Here is a 16326-nt window from a genome sequence, read left to right as displayed (position 1 = left end):
GTTGTGGCTAACGACTACCCCCGTCTTGCCTCTGGTCTCTCCTCCTGCTTCGGCTGCCACGCAGGGGTAAGGGGGAAGGGAACCATGGCGCCCTCCACCTCTGCCTCTCGTAACAAAGACCGCCACTGAAGCACCCCCCAGAGGTCCAAGGGTCAGTGTGAACAACTGGAGCGCAGGTGGTATCGGGTCCGGGTCAGGTCGGGTCCAGGTGGCGGGGTCCCGCTGGGGGCAATGACTTCTTTTCCGCTTCTTTGTCTCACTCGTCTCGTCTCACCGCTGCCTCCACCACCGCCGACTGCTGCAGGTGCGTATTGCGTCAACGTTAGGTGAGGTGCACTAATGTTATAGATGGGTGTTTCTGTTGTACCTATCATCGTTTATGCTTTGCATAAACTTAAATTTAAAAAACTAAAGATTAGTGGGTAAATATTATATACCTACCCATTTCTCACAACACTACTATTTACTATGGGTACATGGAGATGTTCAGACTTCTCTCTGCCTGTCTCTGTGCTTACTTGAGTAACGGTCACAGCACACAGTCAAAGAAAGACTAAAAAGAACAAGTTTTTAATTAGGGTAGGTAAAATAATAAAAGGATAAGAAATTAATTTACGTATAAACCAGAGCCTAGAGAAAACAATACAGCTAAATAATAAAGAAAATAGGAAATGGGACGTGTAGTCATCCATGGGAAGATGCATCTGTGTGAATGTGATCAGACCTTCCCACAACACATTCTGAAAAATAAACTCAAAAGCATCAATGAAGCCTTACAAAATATTTAACTGTACTTTTATCTTCCACGGATGCCCTTTCAAAACTTCTGACTGTGGGGTAGCTCAAATTGTGATTATTTCCATACACCTCATTGTGAAGTAATTAAAATGAACATTATAAAGGTTGCGGTAACTGGAGCCATTTCTGCCACAAAATGCCATTTCCTCAGGCAGACTTTTCTGTACAGAACAGCTCTCGAGGATGTCTTTGCAAGGAAGCTTGCTTCCTTTACTCCTAGGAAGCCACATATCGTATACTGATATAATAAAGAAGCCCATACAAAGAAATGATTTAATATATTTATAAATGTCAAAATAAATATTGTTTTAAGACCGAACCCATACATAGACAAACACAAGCACACTGCAATCTGCTTGGCATACAAACTGCAACCTAAGTAGAAGGGGAAGGAAACAGGTAGCGCAAGTTTTAATCTTTTGCATCTTCTTATTTGGGAGCAAAGTCTCAGTTCCGCTGTTTCCATGGTAGGCATGGGCCAAGCAGGACATGCTGTTCTTTCTATTAGGAATGTCACAATACAAATACATAAACCGGTGGTATTCAAAGGCTTTAAGCAAGTAATAATATTAATAACAATAAAAAAAGAAATGAAAAAATCAGGTATCAATTGCGCTAGATCTACATAGAGACCAGTGAGTGTGGAGACGCCAATGCAGTCAGGGTGAGAATGTAGCCATTTCCAAAGAAACCCTTTGCCAAAGATCCTTTGTTTGTTTGCTGCGCTTCAGGTTCTGGAGGATATCGTTGAACTGCATCATGCCCATTGGTGTGAGGCAGAAGGCGCTTTTGGCACTCCTGATAGCATTCACAAAGTCATCGTAATCAGCAGGGGTGAGGTGGATCAAGCGATGGTGAATGTACTGTGGAGCATTGGAGAAAAAGAGCAATTGAAAGTATTAGTAGGGATTGACATACACTTCACATACTAATTCCAATTAGCACATTTTCAAAATTAGCCATGTGAATTTCTTGCATTTATTTATTTAATCTTTAAAGCGCATCCACTTATTGCACATAAAAACTATATCAATGATGAATAAATTCAATTAATTAAAAATGTATGGGGTTAAAACGATACAAAACGTGATTTGAACAGACAAGATACATTCTAATGTATACAAATAAATCAATATACATCAAGAAAGCACCAGAAAAACCTCATTAAATGATAGGAAATATTCACAGTAGGAGGATTTAAAAAAGATAAAGGGCTTCTTCGCATCTTAAAATCACAACAAACATTTTATTTCTGCAGATAAAAAAAGGCCAGGAAAAAAAAAAGTAGATGATTCAAATCCTGTTTTACAGCTCCACAATATTGACAACATGGGTAGCGAGAAAACCCATCCTTCTTAATCAACACATTATCACCAAACGGAATCTGATTAAATCTAAATTTTCGTAAACATCTGAGCAGAAGAGGACATAAGTTGGCCTTTAAATAAAATTGCATCTCACCAGAACGTGCAAACGTACAGCCCAGTACAGTCCAGCTGTAGTATTTTCCATTCTAAATGACGTTGCAAGTCAAGGTGGATTTTTAGCATGCTATTTTAAGTGACACGTTAAGGCGCTACTAGATAAAAATGACAAGGTGTTGTCATGTCTAAGGCCATCTGCTGTAAGCAATATAAATAAACAGTCCCAAAAGTGCTGATCTTTTTCCCTGGCAAGTTCCCACCAGATTACTTTTTTCAATGTATTTTCTGAACTCCTAAATATTTGATTGAAATATCAAATTATTTGGTAGTAGGCACGAAAAGTTATAGGCATCAATCCTAGCTCAAGACAAATCATTTTAATTGAGCTCGAAGAACCTATGGCAAGATATCACTTACATATAACAGATTCAATCTTAGAGACAGAAATAACAGTGACCTTTCTTCTATACCATACAATGCAACGGGAACCACACTACCAATATATACCTTTATGGTTCAAATGCATTTTATTGTTTTACAAACCTCCATACCAGATAACAGAGGGGACCTGCTGAGCATGGCCCTCCCATACAGTGCCACAGAACAGTACTGCAACAGTGGCAAGCAAACTCACTCCTTCCCAGGTAATACTCCTACCGCTATAGTAGGTCTAAAAAAACAGAGGGGACCCGCCTTGTGATGCACTCAGATGCAGTATCATAGAGCAAAATACTACTTTATCAGTATCAGTCAAACGTAAGACACGGAGATATCGTGGCACATCAATCCATACAATTCTTAAGACAGCAAGGTAAAATATAGTCTCCAGAGGTTGCAGTAGACGTATGATTGTGAGGTAAACACTAGGAATATATTTGTAGAAAAAAGGGGGTACCCCTGAATAAGTTTCCTAAATCAGGGTAAAAGACAATATTTGTAAATAAACATTTAGGAAACGGATAAAAAGTGGACCTATACTATACAATAACAATATGTGACCAGAAAAACTGTTGTTACTCAAAAATATATTATTTGATTCATTTTTTATATAAAAAGATCTGATATGTATTTTTTTTTTTTATATTTTATATAATATTTTTACTAATAAATAGAGAAGTGACATAATACATTCAAAATACAATATATAAACTTCAACAGATATTTTACAAATAACATGAATTGATACAGAATTTATAACAACACAATGATTGTGGATAACATAATGGAAATCAGGATAAGATAAACCATTTCAAATTTTTAACAGATTTCCAAAAGAAACAATAATGGCTAACATAATAAGAATCTACGCGCGCTTCAGCGGGACGCCTTCTTCAGGTAGCCATGAGTCTAAGGGTCAAATTGATTACCACAAAAGTTGAACGCCTCGAGCAGACGATGCTTGACAATTTCTGCTCTTTAAAAAATGTCATCAAACTTGCTACGCGAGCGAGAGACAATCCTAACCATAGTCAAGTAGCTAAGCCAGCACCCATTACAAATACTTCAACCGTCCCTGTTGCTGACCCTGTAGTTGCCACTAGTGAAAGGTTAGGGACTGACCATCCTATCGCCCCGGTTAACTCCTGTCACTCCAAGCCTCGGACAAGCTTTTCTAGAAGTAAACAGGGGGGTAACGATCCTGTGGAGACTCTTACTAGGGCAAGCAGGGGTGTGGAGGCAGGATCTAACAGTTTAACATACACTGACCCAGCAAAACCTCCAAATGTTCACATCCATCTTCCACCAGATTGTCTTCCTTATACAGCAGTACTAACTGGTGTTCCGGAACTAAAAGATGGCAAGTCTGAAACCTACCCTGAACTCAGAAATAAAGTGACCTTCTGGCTAAATAACAACAGACCGATCCATGCTGGTCTGGATGGGAAGATCTTATTTGCCTGAAGGGTCTGTTGGGTCGGTACGAGACCAAAAGATGTTAAGGGTGATTGTATTCTTGTAAACTTTCGGGACAGACGCATAGTGCGTCTCATCTGTGATGATCCACTCTCTGAGGGCCAACTGGGGATAGGGGTCCGCGATCTGGACTATTTTTATAATCTGGGCATTAATTATGTCAAAAGACCCCACTATCATCGGGGGTTGCCGAGGCTGCTCCCTGAGTCCACTATTCCTCATTTTGGTTATCACAATCCCAATCACAATCTAGGCCATTTTGACTGACCGGTACTCCAGTCCCCAAGTGAAGCGACGACAGAAATAGTAGTTCCTATGACCAAAGGGGCCGAAGTCGAGTTCCCCTTAGCCGGGATGCCAAACATAGCCAGGCACTCCCCATTGCAAACGTGTAAAGAACAGTCAAAACATTATACCAGCAGGACGAACATTGTTTGCCAGGTCGATCTGCCAGGTACAGGGGCAGGAACAATGCTCTCGTGAAACATAGCAGGGCTGAAGTCAAAGATGGACTCACCAGAGTGGGTTCAATTTATTGGTAACTTTGATGTTTGTCTCCTCCAAGAGACCTGGTCCTGTGAGCCCCAGTTTCTTCCGGGCTATTTGAATTTCCACGTTCCCGCATCCAAGGGACCCAAAGGGCGCCCTATGGGCGGCTTAACAACATGGGCACGCCAAGAATTATTCACGGCGGCCAATGAAATCCACACAGGGTCTCCTGACATTCAATTGGTCAGGTTATCCTTGGGTCTAGTGGGTGACGTGGATATTTATAACTTGTACCTGCGAGGGACCAATGGGGCAAAGTCCAGGACTTTGGTTGCATTGGATTCCCTCATCGCCCAGCACTCATGTGAGAGGGGAGTGCTTGTTGTGGGGGATCTGAATGTAACCTTTGAACCGCTTCTAAATCCGGACACCTGTTGGGGACTTGACCCCGAGGAAGATCAGTTTTGGGGGATCCCGGGCCTCGACATAGACCCTATTAAACGTTGGTCTGAGATCGTAGTGCAGGTCAATGCTCTCTGTTTTGAAAGAGGCTTGAGGGCTTTGAATGGAAGAACTCCAGGGGATAAGGAAGGGGCTAACACCTTTGACAATGGCCGTCACAGGAGCAGAATTGATTATGTCCTCTGCGGCATGAGGTTATGGCAGCATGTAAAAGACATGGCAGTCGAACCTAGACCTGAAAGTGACCATAACCCCCTATGCGTAACGCATTGCTGGTGGATAAATGGAGATGCTGAAATAGAGGAGACGATACTCAACCCACCAGAAATATTTCCTTCCAATGATATGCGCAGGCTTAAGTGGAATAAGGTAAAGTCTAATGGTAAAGTTGTTGATATAATTGACAACTTGTTGTCCAAAGCAGTAGTGGAGTTTGAAAGCTGCAGATTTATAGATTCAGGCATCTCACTAATCACCGCTATTCATGAAACACTTTTTGAGGAATTACGACAGTTTTTCCTTAAACCTGTCAGGAAAAATAATCGACTCCCCCCAAAGCGTCTACGGTGGTATGACAAGGATTGTAAGAGTGCCAGAATTAATCTTATTACAGCTCTCTCTAGCGGTGACACTGATTACGTGAGGGAAGCCCGCCAATCGTACAAAAAATGTATAGCTCAGGCTAAAAAGAACTGGGACGAGCTTTACTGGTCGGACTTAAAGGATGCCAGCGATGCGAGGGACTCACGGCTATTCTGGAACATTATTAAGTGGGGCAGGGGTGGGCTACCCGACCGCCCCCCAAATTATGTTTCACAAGAAGACTGGGTAAATTACTTCAGACCCCAATATGCATGCGAGTCCCAGATAAATCTTGCAGGGGAGATACCCCTTGTTTTCTTCTCTAGTGGCCCTTTCAGCACCAATGATACCTTATTGGCTTTACGATCTATAGCTGCTGGGCGAGCTCCAGGACCGGACGGGATCCCATCTGATCTTTTCCTCCACAACAAAAAGTCTTGGAGCGAATACATTACCTCTCTGGCAAATGCTATTGCTGTAGGCGCCCCTGTCCCAAAATCCTGGGGGGGGCTGTTATAATTCCCGTGTTTAAAAAGGGCGATAGAACCCTTCCTGGGAATTATCGACCAATAAGCTTAATCGATACCATGCAGAAGGTCATTGGGAGAATGATTCTGAACCAGCTGTTAACATGGGTTGATGATAATCAGATTCTCTCTCCCTTTCAAGCTGGTTTCCGTAAGTCAACCAGTACACTGGATCAGGTCTTCCGATTTGTCCAACTCCACTGGAAAGTAGTTATCATAGGGAAAGGCAGTCTCTATGTAGCCTTTGTGGACCTAAGAGCTGCCTTTGACCTTGTCCCTCGCCATCGGTTGTGGGTGGTACTTGAAAAACTAGGGCTCCCAGTGGAAATTCTGACCCTGATCAAGAGACTCCATGACTCGAACTTTGCTAAAATCCAGTGGGGTGGTGCGGGTGAAGTCACCCCAGAATTCCCGGTTGAAGGAGGTGTGCGGCAAGGCTGCACTTTGGCCCCTACTCTCTTTTCCCTGTATATCAACGGGATAGCTCAATCCATGCTCAGCGCCACTACTGATGCTCCAAAGCTTGCTGGAGTAACCACCCCGATACTAATGTTTGCGGATGATACGCTTATCGTATCAAAAACCCCAAGTGGCTTACAGAAAGCTCTACTAGTCTTTGAGGATTTCTGCCTTGGCCACGGATTGGAGGTGAACGTGGCTAAGACGAAACTCATGGCCTTCAATCCGCATCCAAGTTTTAGAGGGAGAAAGTTCTTTTTGGACGGGCAACCAATAGAAATGGTCCCCAATTTCGTTTATTTGGGCATACACATAACCAGTAGTAACAAATGGGATAAGCATATCGAGGTAGCTGCCCTGAAACTCAGGCAAATCTCAGGAGCCCTAATTAAAGAACATAAAAAATCTTTCACCAAGCCCGTAAAACCTGTGCTTCAAGTTTATGAGGCGAAGGGCTTGGGTTCAGCTTTGTATGGGGCAGAATTATGGGGGTTTAATCGGCTGGTCCCTTTAGCCTTAGCCGAAAATTCATTCCTTCGCGGCATAACAAACCTCCCCCAGAGCTCCCCTATGGTTCCATTAAGGTATGAGTTGGGTAAGAGGGCTATCGTGGACACTGCAAGACTTCGCCCGGTTTTATACTGGCGAAGGCTCTGGACTACTCCGGAGCTCACCCTGTACGCCCAAGGGCTCATGGATGTTGTTGTGTCAGATGTTTTTCACAAAATCGATTGGCTGAGGCAGCTCCGCCAGACCCTGACACTAATAGGCATGGTGGGGTTATGGAGCGAACCTGCAATTGCTCAGTTTCCCACAAAGAAAACCATAAAAGTTATTTACTGGGAATGTGTCGACCGACAGGTGTGGAGTCAAGCCAACCCTAATGGGATGGCCGGCCGCTATTTAGAGGTCAAGATCATGCCTGCTCTTGAACAATATTAGGACTTGATCGTGCATCCCAGAGACAGGAAACTCTACTTCCAGCTCAGAGTAGGTTCACTACCGCTTAAGTCCCTCACAGGCAGGTGGTCTAGCCCCCGAGAGGTAACTTGCCCTGCCTGCGGGTTGCAGGCAGAATCTATTGCCCATTTCTTGTTTGTTCGTCCTGTGCTAGCTCCTCCCAGACGAGTGTGGTTGTCACCACTGTGTAGAAATTTGGGCACTAGGAGCAGTGTTGTTGCTTTAAGAATTTTATGCACCAACACTTCCCCAACTATTGCTATTCTGATGGCTAAATTCTTGGGTTGGGCATGGTCCCTAAGGGCGAAAGCTTGTGCCATCCCCCTGAAAATCCCCCACCACACATCCGAACTTGCTGTCACTTAGTGCTTATCTTAATTAATTGTTTCCTCAAACCAATATAGCTGAAGGGGGTCTTTTTATTATGTATTATTACACTTGTTGTCACTCTGACTAGTTTAATGTCTTTAAAAAAAGAATTTATAACTTATTTATTGTAAATATCTTAATGTATTTCAAATGTATTGTTTGTATTTATGCTTGTCTTTCATGATTCTTCTTTTAAATCGAATAAAGACTGATGATGATGATGAGTCTAAAAAGAAGAAATACAAAATAAAGAAAGCATATTCTCAATGCGACCAGAGAACAGGAAAACCTGTTAGCAAAACCACTCTTTACTCATAAGAAAAATAAAAATCTGAAAGATTTTATAGTACATTCATGGATGCCACCCTCCAAAAAACACTCCATTCAAACATCTCTACTTGCCAATGAATTCCCTATTGGGAATTTCAGGTGTATGTCTTGTGTCGCCTGTCAATTTGCCATAGAGGCCCCTAGTTACACCATCAACAACATAAAGGTTGTATCAACACTGTTAACCAATTGTAAAACGACCAACAGTATATATCTCATTGTATGTCCGTGCCATCTGGGCTATGTTGGAGAAACTTCGCGCACCATGACTACTCGTCTAACTGAACATCGATCTGCTATCAGAACCAATAAAACAGCTGCGCCTTTAGTCAAACACTATATGAGGCCAAACACACAGCACAGGACATACAATGGTTTATTCTTGAAAAAAATACGCATCAATTCAGGTAACCAGAGCATTGAAATCCGCAAAAGAAGGGAGGTTTTCTGGATTTACACTTTAGACACATAAAATGAGCTAAATAATTAAATCCCCTGGGATCAGGTGATTAAATATAACAACAGCTAATTTTTGGCCCCTCAAACTGTCCAGCATGCCAGGTCTCTATTACAGTATTTTTTATGTATTTTTTTCATCACTTTTGAATCTGATAGTGTCCAGATTTATCGCCTCTATTCATGAGATCCCAACTGTATTTTTATGCAATTGGCTTGCATAAACATCTCAGCATCGTCCAGGCTACATGCTGCAGTTCCATCCGTAACCGATAATAAATACCTCATTGGGCTCAGAAAACTTCACAGGCAATTATATTCAGGATGATATCCGATCTATTACTCTTTGGTGAACTTTATTGAAATTTAACATCTAATCAGATATATGACCCTGATCACGTCAGTATAATATCTTTTCTCCTCATCAAATATGGTGGCGGTCATTCTCTATATACCGGGCTGCATGATTCTGTCCTTCTCTTTTTTCGAGGCATTGCGACGCCCCTTCCACTTCACCTGGAAACAGTTAGCAATACTGAGGGCGCGAGCGGGCTTTAAATCGGACAAGAAATGTATGGCTGTTTGGATACCTCCCTTCTCTATATCACGTGGCACCACTATAGCGGATGCCTTGGGAATTCACACATGGAGACGGCGGCAGCCCGGTCAATTAAATAGGATTTGTGAACTTTGCGAGGTATGTTGATAATAGAAACACTCTATATACGAGATACCCACATTGTCTGGTCACGGTAGTTAATATAATGTATATTCTTTGTTCCTCTAGCGAACTACAAAGCATTGCTCATTTGTCCATCTTTTAATCTGGGAACAGTGTCTTCGCCGATTCTTTGGTATTTCATTTATTTATTATAAGATTTTGACTCCATAACAGGAACACTTTATACAGGAGACACCCACATTTTCTAGTCACAGGAGTTAAGACAATGTATATTTTGTTCTTCTAGTGAACTGCAGAGTATCACTTACTGTCCAGCTTAAAAATTTGGGAACAGTGTCTCCGCCGATTTCTAGGTATTCCTTTAATTTTATAAGAATCCTTACATTTTAGAAACTGCGGTAGTATGCATAAAGTATTTATTTGTGGTCTCATCTTTATTTTGACTACAGGTCACTACCTCGATTTACCTGTGTCAGATCCTTTGACACCAGGGATTTCGTTTTTAAACATTAACTATTCGTAAACCAGCAATACTATGGCCTCAAACTATTGCTAAAGGTAATATAGAGTTTGTTTATCCTTGTAAACATTAATACTGTCAAGACCTTTGGGATTTGTAGTACACAGTCCATAAAAAAGTCCAGTAACCCTGTCCATACATTGTACTTATTGAATATTGTCTTCAGGAATTTGTTCGCCTATGTGATGTTGAGCGACTTAAACGATAATCTCAAGAAATTATACGGGGCATAGCTTTTTATCCGAAGGTATATACCTAATACTCATTTCATCGATATATTTGGTTACATGTCTTGTCAATTTCAATTTACCCAATGCCTAATCATATATGTTACCATCTAGGTGCACTTATTTACGATTGCGATTAGAAGTCCCTACATATTGCGCCAAGACACCCCCCGTGAAAATATTTAAGGTAAGACTCTGATTGCCCAACATCCAAGTCTATCGCTTTTCTAGATCTTGGTACACTTATGAAATTAATCACAAGGTGTTACCGCAGTTCATTAAGCAACACGTCTTCCTAAAATCTAGACCACTTGCGCCTGATATAGGGCATTGTTGAAATTCAAACATAAGTTAACCTATTGAGATGTTCAAAGTATTCTCTCCAGCAGATAAGCGCAACTGATCTATACCGGTTTCTTTTGTTGCAAGAATTTTGAGACCGTGGGAAAGACACTGTTTGTGATGCTCTCATCTTTATTTTCAGACGGCCTAGATATATTGAAAAACGAACGATACTTCAAGTTTCCATGATAAAAAACTTCTCCTCTTTTCCTTCGTTTCGACACTTTACAGGAGGTAATGGAATTGTAGTGGTCTTCTGCTCTATAAGGTCCATTTCGGACAGTAAATATCCCCCCCCCCCTCTTTTTAACAAATGCACAGTTTCACAACAATCAGTAGGCTTCTTCAGTATAGGATATAACTTTTTGAACCTTATCCGTTCACATTCAGTCTAGGTGATTCTACGCATGGGTTCGTGGATCTATTTGTCTTCTGTATCACTGTAAATCATTTTCTGTTTCTTCTTCAGTAACTCACAGTTCCATTTTGATATGGGGACACTCATTATTTTTCAAAATTCTACTGTGACATGTTTTTAAACTAATAGAACTCTTGTAACATATCTGATCTAGTATTAGACAGAAGGATGTAGTAGGATCTACAATATGTGCCCAGATTGTTGTATATATATGTTTTCTTTATTTTGTATTTCTTCTTTTTAGACTCATGGCTACCTGAAGAAGGCGTCCCGTCGAAACGCGCGTAGATTCTAATTATGTTAGCCATTATTGTTTCTTTTGGAAATCTGTTAAAAATGTGATGGTACATCTTATCCTGATTTCCATTATGTTATCCACAATCATTGTGTTGTTATAAATTCTGTATCAATTCATGTTATTTGTAAAATATCTGTTGAAGCTTATATATTGTATTTTGAATGTATTATGTCACGTCTCTATTTATTAGTAAAAATAGTATATAAAATATAAATAAAATACATATCAGATCTTTTTATATCAAAACTTAATAAAATAATATATTTTTGAGTAACAACAGTTTTTCTGGTCAGGGATTGTTATTGTATATTAGAACATTGGAATGTGGAGCACTTCATTGTAGACAATGGAGTGCTCCGTGCTTCTACGGGCCGGTAATGGCCCGCAGAGCAACATTCCAATGTTTTACAAAAGCCTCTGGAAGCTCGAGGGGATTTAAATCTCCTCGAGCTTCGAGAAGCCTTTGTTTAATTTGTTAGAACATTCTGCCCTCTAGTGGCAGAATGTTCTAATAGCCTTATAGCCCTTCGTAGCAGGGCTATACCGCTATTAAAGTCCCGCTGCTTTTGTTAAAGTCCCTCGCCTTCGGCTCGGGCCTTTAACGCTGCAGCGGGCCTTTAATAGCCGGTATAGCCCGCTACGGCGGGCTATAAGGCTATAGTATAGGTCCACTTTTTATCCGTTTCCTAAATGTTTTTTTTACAAATATTGAGGTAAACGCTAGGGCCAGGAGCTCTGTTCCCAATAGATGCCACTACTTGTGTAGCCAACTGTGTGAGTGTAGAAAGCACCTAAGAACCTCAATGGGAAAGGACGGTCTGAAGCACCGCGCCCAAAGCTAGGCCTGTATATCGCCCTGCCGGGTTTGAGGGGTAAAGTCAACGGATTGAGAAGACTGAGTGTTGAGATGCCAGTATACCTCCCAGTAATGTTTAGGCTTTGGATATTTATAGAGAAGATGAAGTAAGGTCCCAGGGGCCCCACATCCCCTCTAGCATTCCACGCATTGCCTCTTGTTTGGAGAAAGCCTAACGTCTGATTTTTTCGGTGGAGTGCAAACACCAATCTCTAGGGCCATGGCAGTTCACTGCGTGAATTTTTAACTATAAAGATTGAGACTCTATTTTTAGGGCAGCCAGGGAAAAAAAGGAACTTAATTACCGAATAAACAGCATGTATATCTATCCAGACTTCCCTATGGCAATGCAAGTGGCCAGGTAAAAGTTCCTGTGAGCCAAGCGCCTACTCATGAAAGCTGGACTCCCTTTAGTTTACCCTGCTAGGCTGACGATTAATGTAAACAGATGGCCACGCTTCTACACTGAACCGGAGGTTGCAGACACATTTTGCCATAAATATGCTTCCAATGCACCTGTAGAAAAGAACATACCCAACAATGAGAAGGGAAATCATCTTAGTGGCAACGACTAAATGCCCAGACAGCTGGAGAGGCCCATCGGCTTTTGAGATCATGTGGGAAACGCTGTGATGGTCCAATTAAACTCAATTCCCTTATATAGATTTGAGGTATCTTCCTGCAATCCTAAGTTGAGGAAATACCTACTGGGTTTCTTATACGTATACTGACTGACCTATGCCTGAATGGTGGCATTAGTGATTCATAAGGGGGTTCCTAGTATACCATTAAGGTTATATGCAGCAAAGATGGCAGATATGTGATACTGAGTTGATACCTACATTGTAAGGCCGTCATAGTTGCCTCTGTATATGGACCCAATACTTGGCAGTTAGGGCTGGACTGTTCCCATGAGCCACTGGGTCAGACTGATTTGCATATGGCCATGTCTGAACTGGGGTTGCGGAGTGAGCTAAAGAATGATGATGGATTAAACCCAGATCAGTTGACTGGGGGTGAGTGCTTGCATTGTTCAACACTCCGTCCATCATCCCCTTTGGTTTTGCTATGGACCCAATACTGACAGCACAGGCTTTCCCCCTGGTGCACTAATTTGGGGAGGCGACTTTAAAGTCGTCCTAGATGCAACAATGGATGGATCCAGTAAGACTGGATGGGCACATCTGCAGATTGCTCTTCAGCTACACAACATTATATTAGACAATGACTTGAAGATGTGTGGAGAACTCGACACAATGACACCAGTGAGGGTACTTGTTTTAAACACAAACACACATACAACATGTGGTTAGACATAGACCACATGGTTCTAGTGACGGAGCCGGAACCTGGAGGAATTGTTGTTTCCTCACGCCGCGTCGGATAAACTGCCCGCCGTTGGAAATCTTTCGGTTAAGAATAAGATGATGTAGGAAGAAATAACCAAAAATATTCATCGCACCGCGACGCTTACAGTAGCGTTTCTAACATACATAAGCGAATCAGTGGCAAAGACTTCTACAATGACTGCCAAATGGTACATTTTTCCGGAAACACTAAGGACCGTTTGAAAGGTTTCCTGACTTTACCACAGTCCTGATGAGGCCCAAAGATATATCGGGCTGAAATGCGTCGAATTGGAGAAGCCCTATATAAATTGAAACAAAATAAAGAATAGAGAGAGTACCATTAATTAAAAGAGGACCTATGTATTTTTCCTCATTATGTACTCTCCTTTAATCATAGAGGGCGGTCTCTAGAAAACAGAATGCTTACAATACATAGGTTCAGCATCTGTATTAATGAATAGGGTAAAAAAGGATAAATAAGTATATAAGATACTTTGAGGTATATATACATTTATTATTATTTTGTTGTATATTTTGTATATATTTATGGTAATTGATGTGTATGAATGTCAAAAAATGCTTTGATACAATATATCCAAATAAATAAAAAAATATTTTTGTGAGAACTGCAATTTGTGTTGGTGACATTCATTTTTATCAAATAACTTTAAGAATTTGTCTCAGTGGGAGGATTAATTGATATTTTCCTATCCATTTAATTATTCTAGTATTTGTTCCAACGCATTGTTCTTTGTATTTACAAGATTAAGGTTATAAACAGCAAAGAGGGCAGATATGTGATACTGAGTGGATACCTGCATTGTAAGGCCGTCATAGTTGCCTCTGTATATGGACCCAATACTGACAGCACAGGATTTCCCCTGGTGCACTAAATTGGGGAGACGACTGTAAAGTCGTCCTGGATGCAACAATGGATGGATCCAGTAAGAATGGATGGGCACATCTGCAGATTGCTCTTCAGTTACACAACATTATATTAGACAATGACTTGGAAGATGTGTGGAGAACTAGACACAATGACACCAGTGAGGATACTTGTTTTATACACAAACACACATATAACATGTGGTTACACATAGACCACTGGTTGGCCAGTAGAGATGCCCCTGTTCAAGTGACATGGGTGGGCTACCTCCCTAGAATGCTCCCCAAACATACACCGATACTGCTGGAACTAACATTTGAGAGCATGGGTGCTCTCCAGGAGGGCTCTTGCTGGGGGCAACCAGAAATGTGTGGAGAGAAGAAATCAAAACTGAAATCCTAGAAGATTTCTCTCGTAGCTCGCAATCGGTGACTGTGGCATGTATGCTCTGGAAGGCGTGTAAGGTAGTAATTAGGAGGGTATGCATGGCAAACAACTGTAGCATTTTGCATGGGGTGACACAAAAATACTGGCAGATATCAAATGCAAACGAACTAAATAGTATGAGATGGTCAGAAAAGAAACTTGAGTAAAGAAGCGACAGCTAGGAAATATGGAGAGGGCGATGGGGCTGGGAAAACACCAGCTAGGATGCTCTGAAAACCAATTTCCGGAACATATATCATATAGCTCTTATTGCTAACGCACTGATTGCACTTTTTTTTTTAGAGATAGGATACATTTCTTACATCTAGATAGTCTCAGATACTATGAGTGCAATATTTTTCTGACAGGTCCGGACTGCTTGTCCAAATCTGTGGCACTGACCGGACTAAGGCCGAGGGAAATCTGGATTTGTTGTGGTTTTTAACAATGTGATGATCGCGTTTTTTACATTTGTAAGTTTTAATTAACTGAACAATAAAGCAATTAATTCATTCATGTATCGAAAAGTTAGTGGATGAGCAGGAAGAGCCCCATTCCAACACTGCAGGCATTGCAAAAACACATTTGAACTTCTGCTACTAGCACCATGTGTACTGGCAGAATATGAAGACCTACACACAGAAGTTCTGCTGCCCCCTTCCCCGAGACGCCATATTTGCCACCATACTAAAGTACTAGATACTAAAGTCAGATAAATCCCCTGATAGCAGTCAATGCTACAGACTGCTCTCAATGATAAATGTGGACAAATATATCTTAGCTAAACTCACTGCAAATAGGCTAGCCTCACTGCTACCTACCATAGTTGTTTGCCTTCCTACCCCTAGACCCCCAGATGCAGGCATCCGCTATTTTGGATGCTAGTAATGCATTTGATTCGATTGAATGGAAGTACATTGATTATTTTCCCCTGGTTGCAGGTGAGGACAGTGTTGTGTGTTTCTTAATTAACACTTGGTCAGTTTCGCATTCTATTTTTGAATGCCTTCGAGGCAGACAATTGAGAATGACTTCATAATGACAGGTGCAGTTTGAGATATGGAATTGGAGACATTATTAAAATTACATATTTACTAAGCGCCATGAAACAGGGAGACGGGTGGGTCGGTGTAGAATCTGCAGATACGTAAAGTATCAACCAAAAATATCGCTACCAAAGGTAAGTTACTTTTTCTTCTGATGGATACTTCTACCTGCAGATTCCTCTTTAGAATAGAATCCTCAAGCAGAACCCGACCAGGAGATGGGTGCATGGCTGGGTATACCAACAAATCCTGCAGAACTGAGCGTGCGCAGAGGTCTTCTCGCCACATTTGAGCTTAAACAGTAATAGTTTGCAAAAGTTTGGATGGAGCTCAAGTTGCTGTCTTGCATATTCTGCCACCGATACTCCCCTTGCCAGAGCAAAAGTAGAAGACTTGGCTCTCTTGGAGTGAGCCCTTATACCTTTTGGTGGCTCCTTGTGGCCTTGAACATAGCACATTTTGATGCACAAGATGATTCACCTTGATAATGTCCTCTCGTCTACTGC

At 41.4% G+C, this 16326-nt stretch overlaps 1 protein-coding gene across 4 annotated transcripts in view; it reads right to left on the bottom strand.

The window, feature by feature from the left end:
• Window positions 1-1067: 1067 nt before the first annotated feature.
• The window catches only part of ZSWIM8 (zinc finger SWIM-type containing 8), a 2297361-nt gene continuing 2282102 nt past the window's right edge, over window positions 1068-16326 (bottom strand). For all 4 annotated transcript variants that reach the window (XM_085603517.1, XM_085603518.1, XM_085603514.1 and 1 more), the window contains one exon: window positions 1068-1661. In XM_085603517.1, the coding sequence (XP_085459643.1) occupies window positions 1458-1661 (204 nt within the window). In that variant the 3' untranslated portion in view covers window positions 1068-1457. The remainder of the gene's footprint in view (window positions 1662-16326) is intronic.

The sequence above is a fragment of the Triturus cristatus genome, chromosome 1_2, assembly GCF_964204655.1.
Source record: "Triturus cristatus chromosome 1_2, aTriCri1.1, whole genome shotgun sequence".
Classification (NCBI taxonomy): Eukaryota; Metazoa; Chordata; class Amphibia; order Caudata; family Salamandridae; genus Triturus; species Triturus cristatus.
This window is presented reverse-complemented; position numbering and strand designations above follow the sequence as displayed.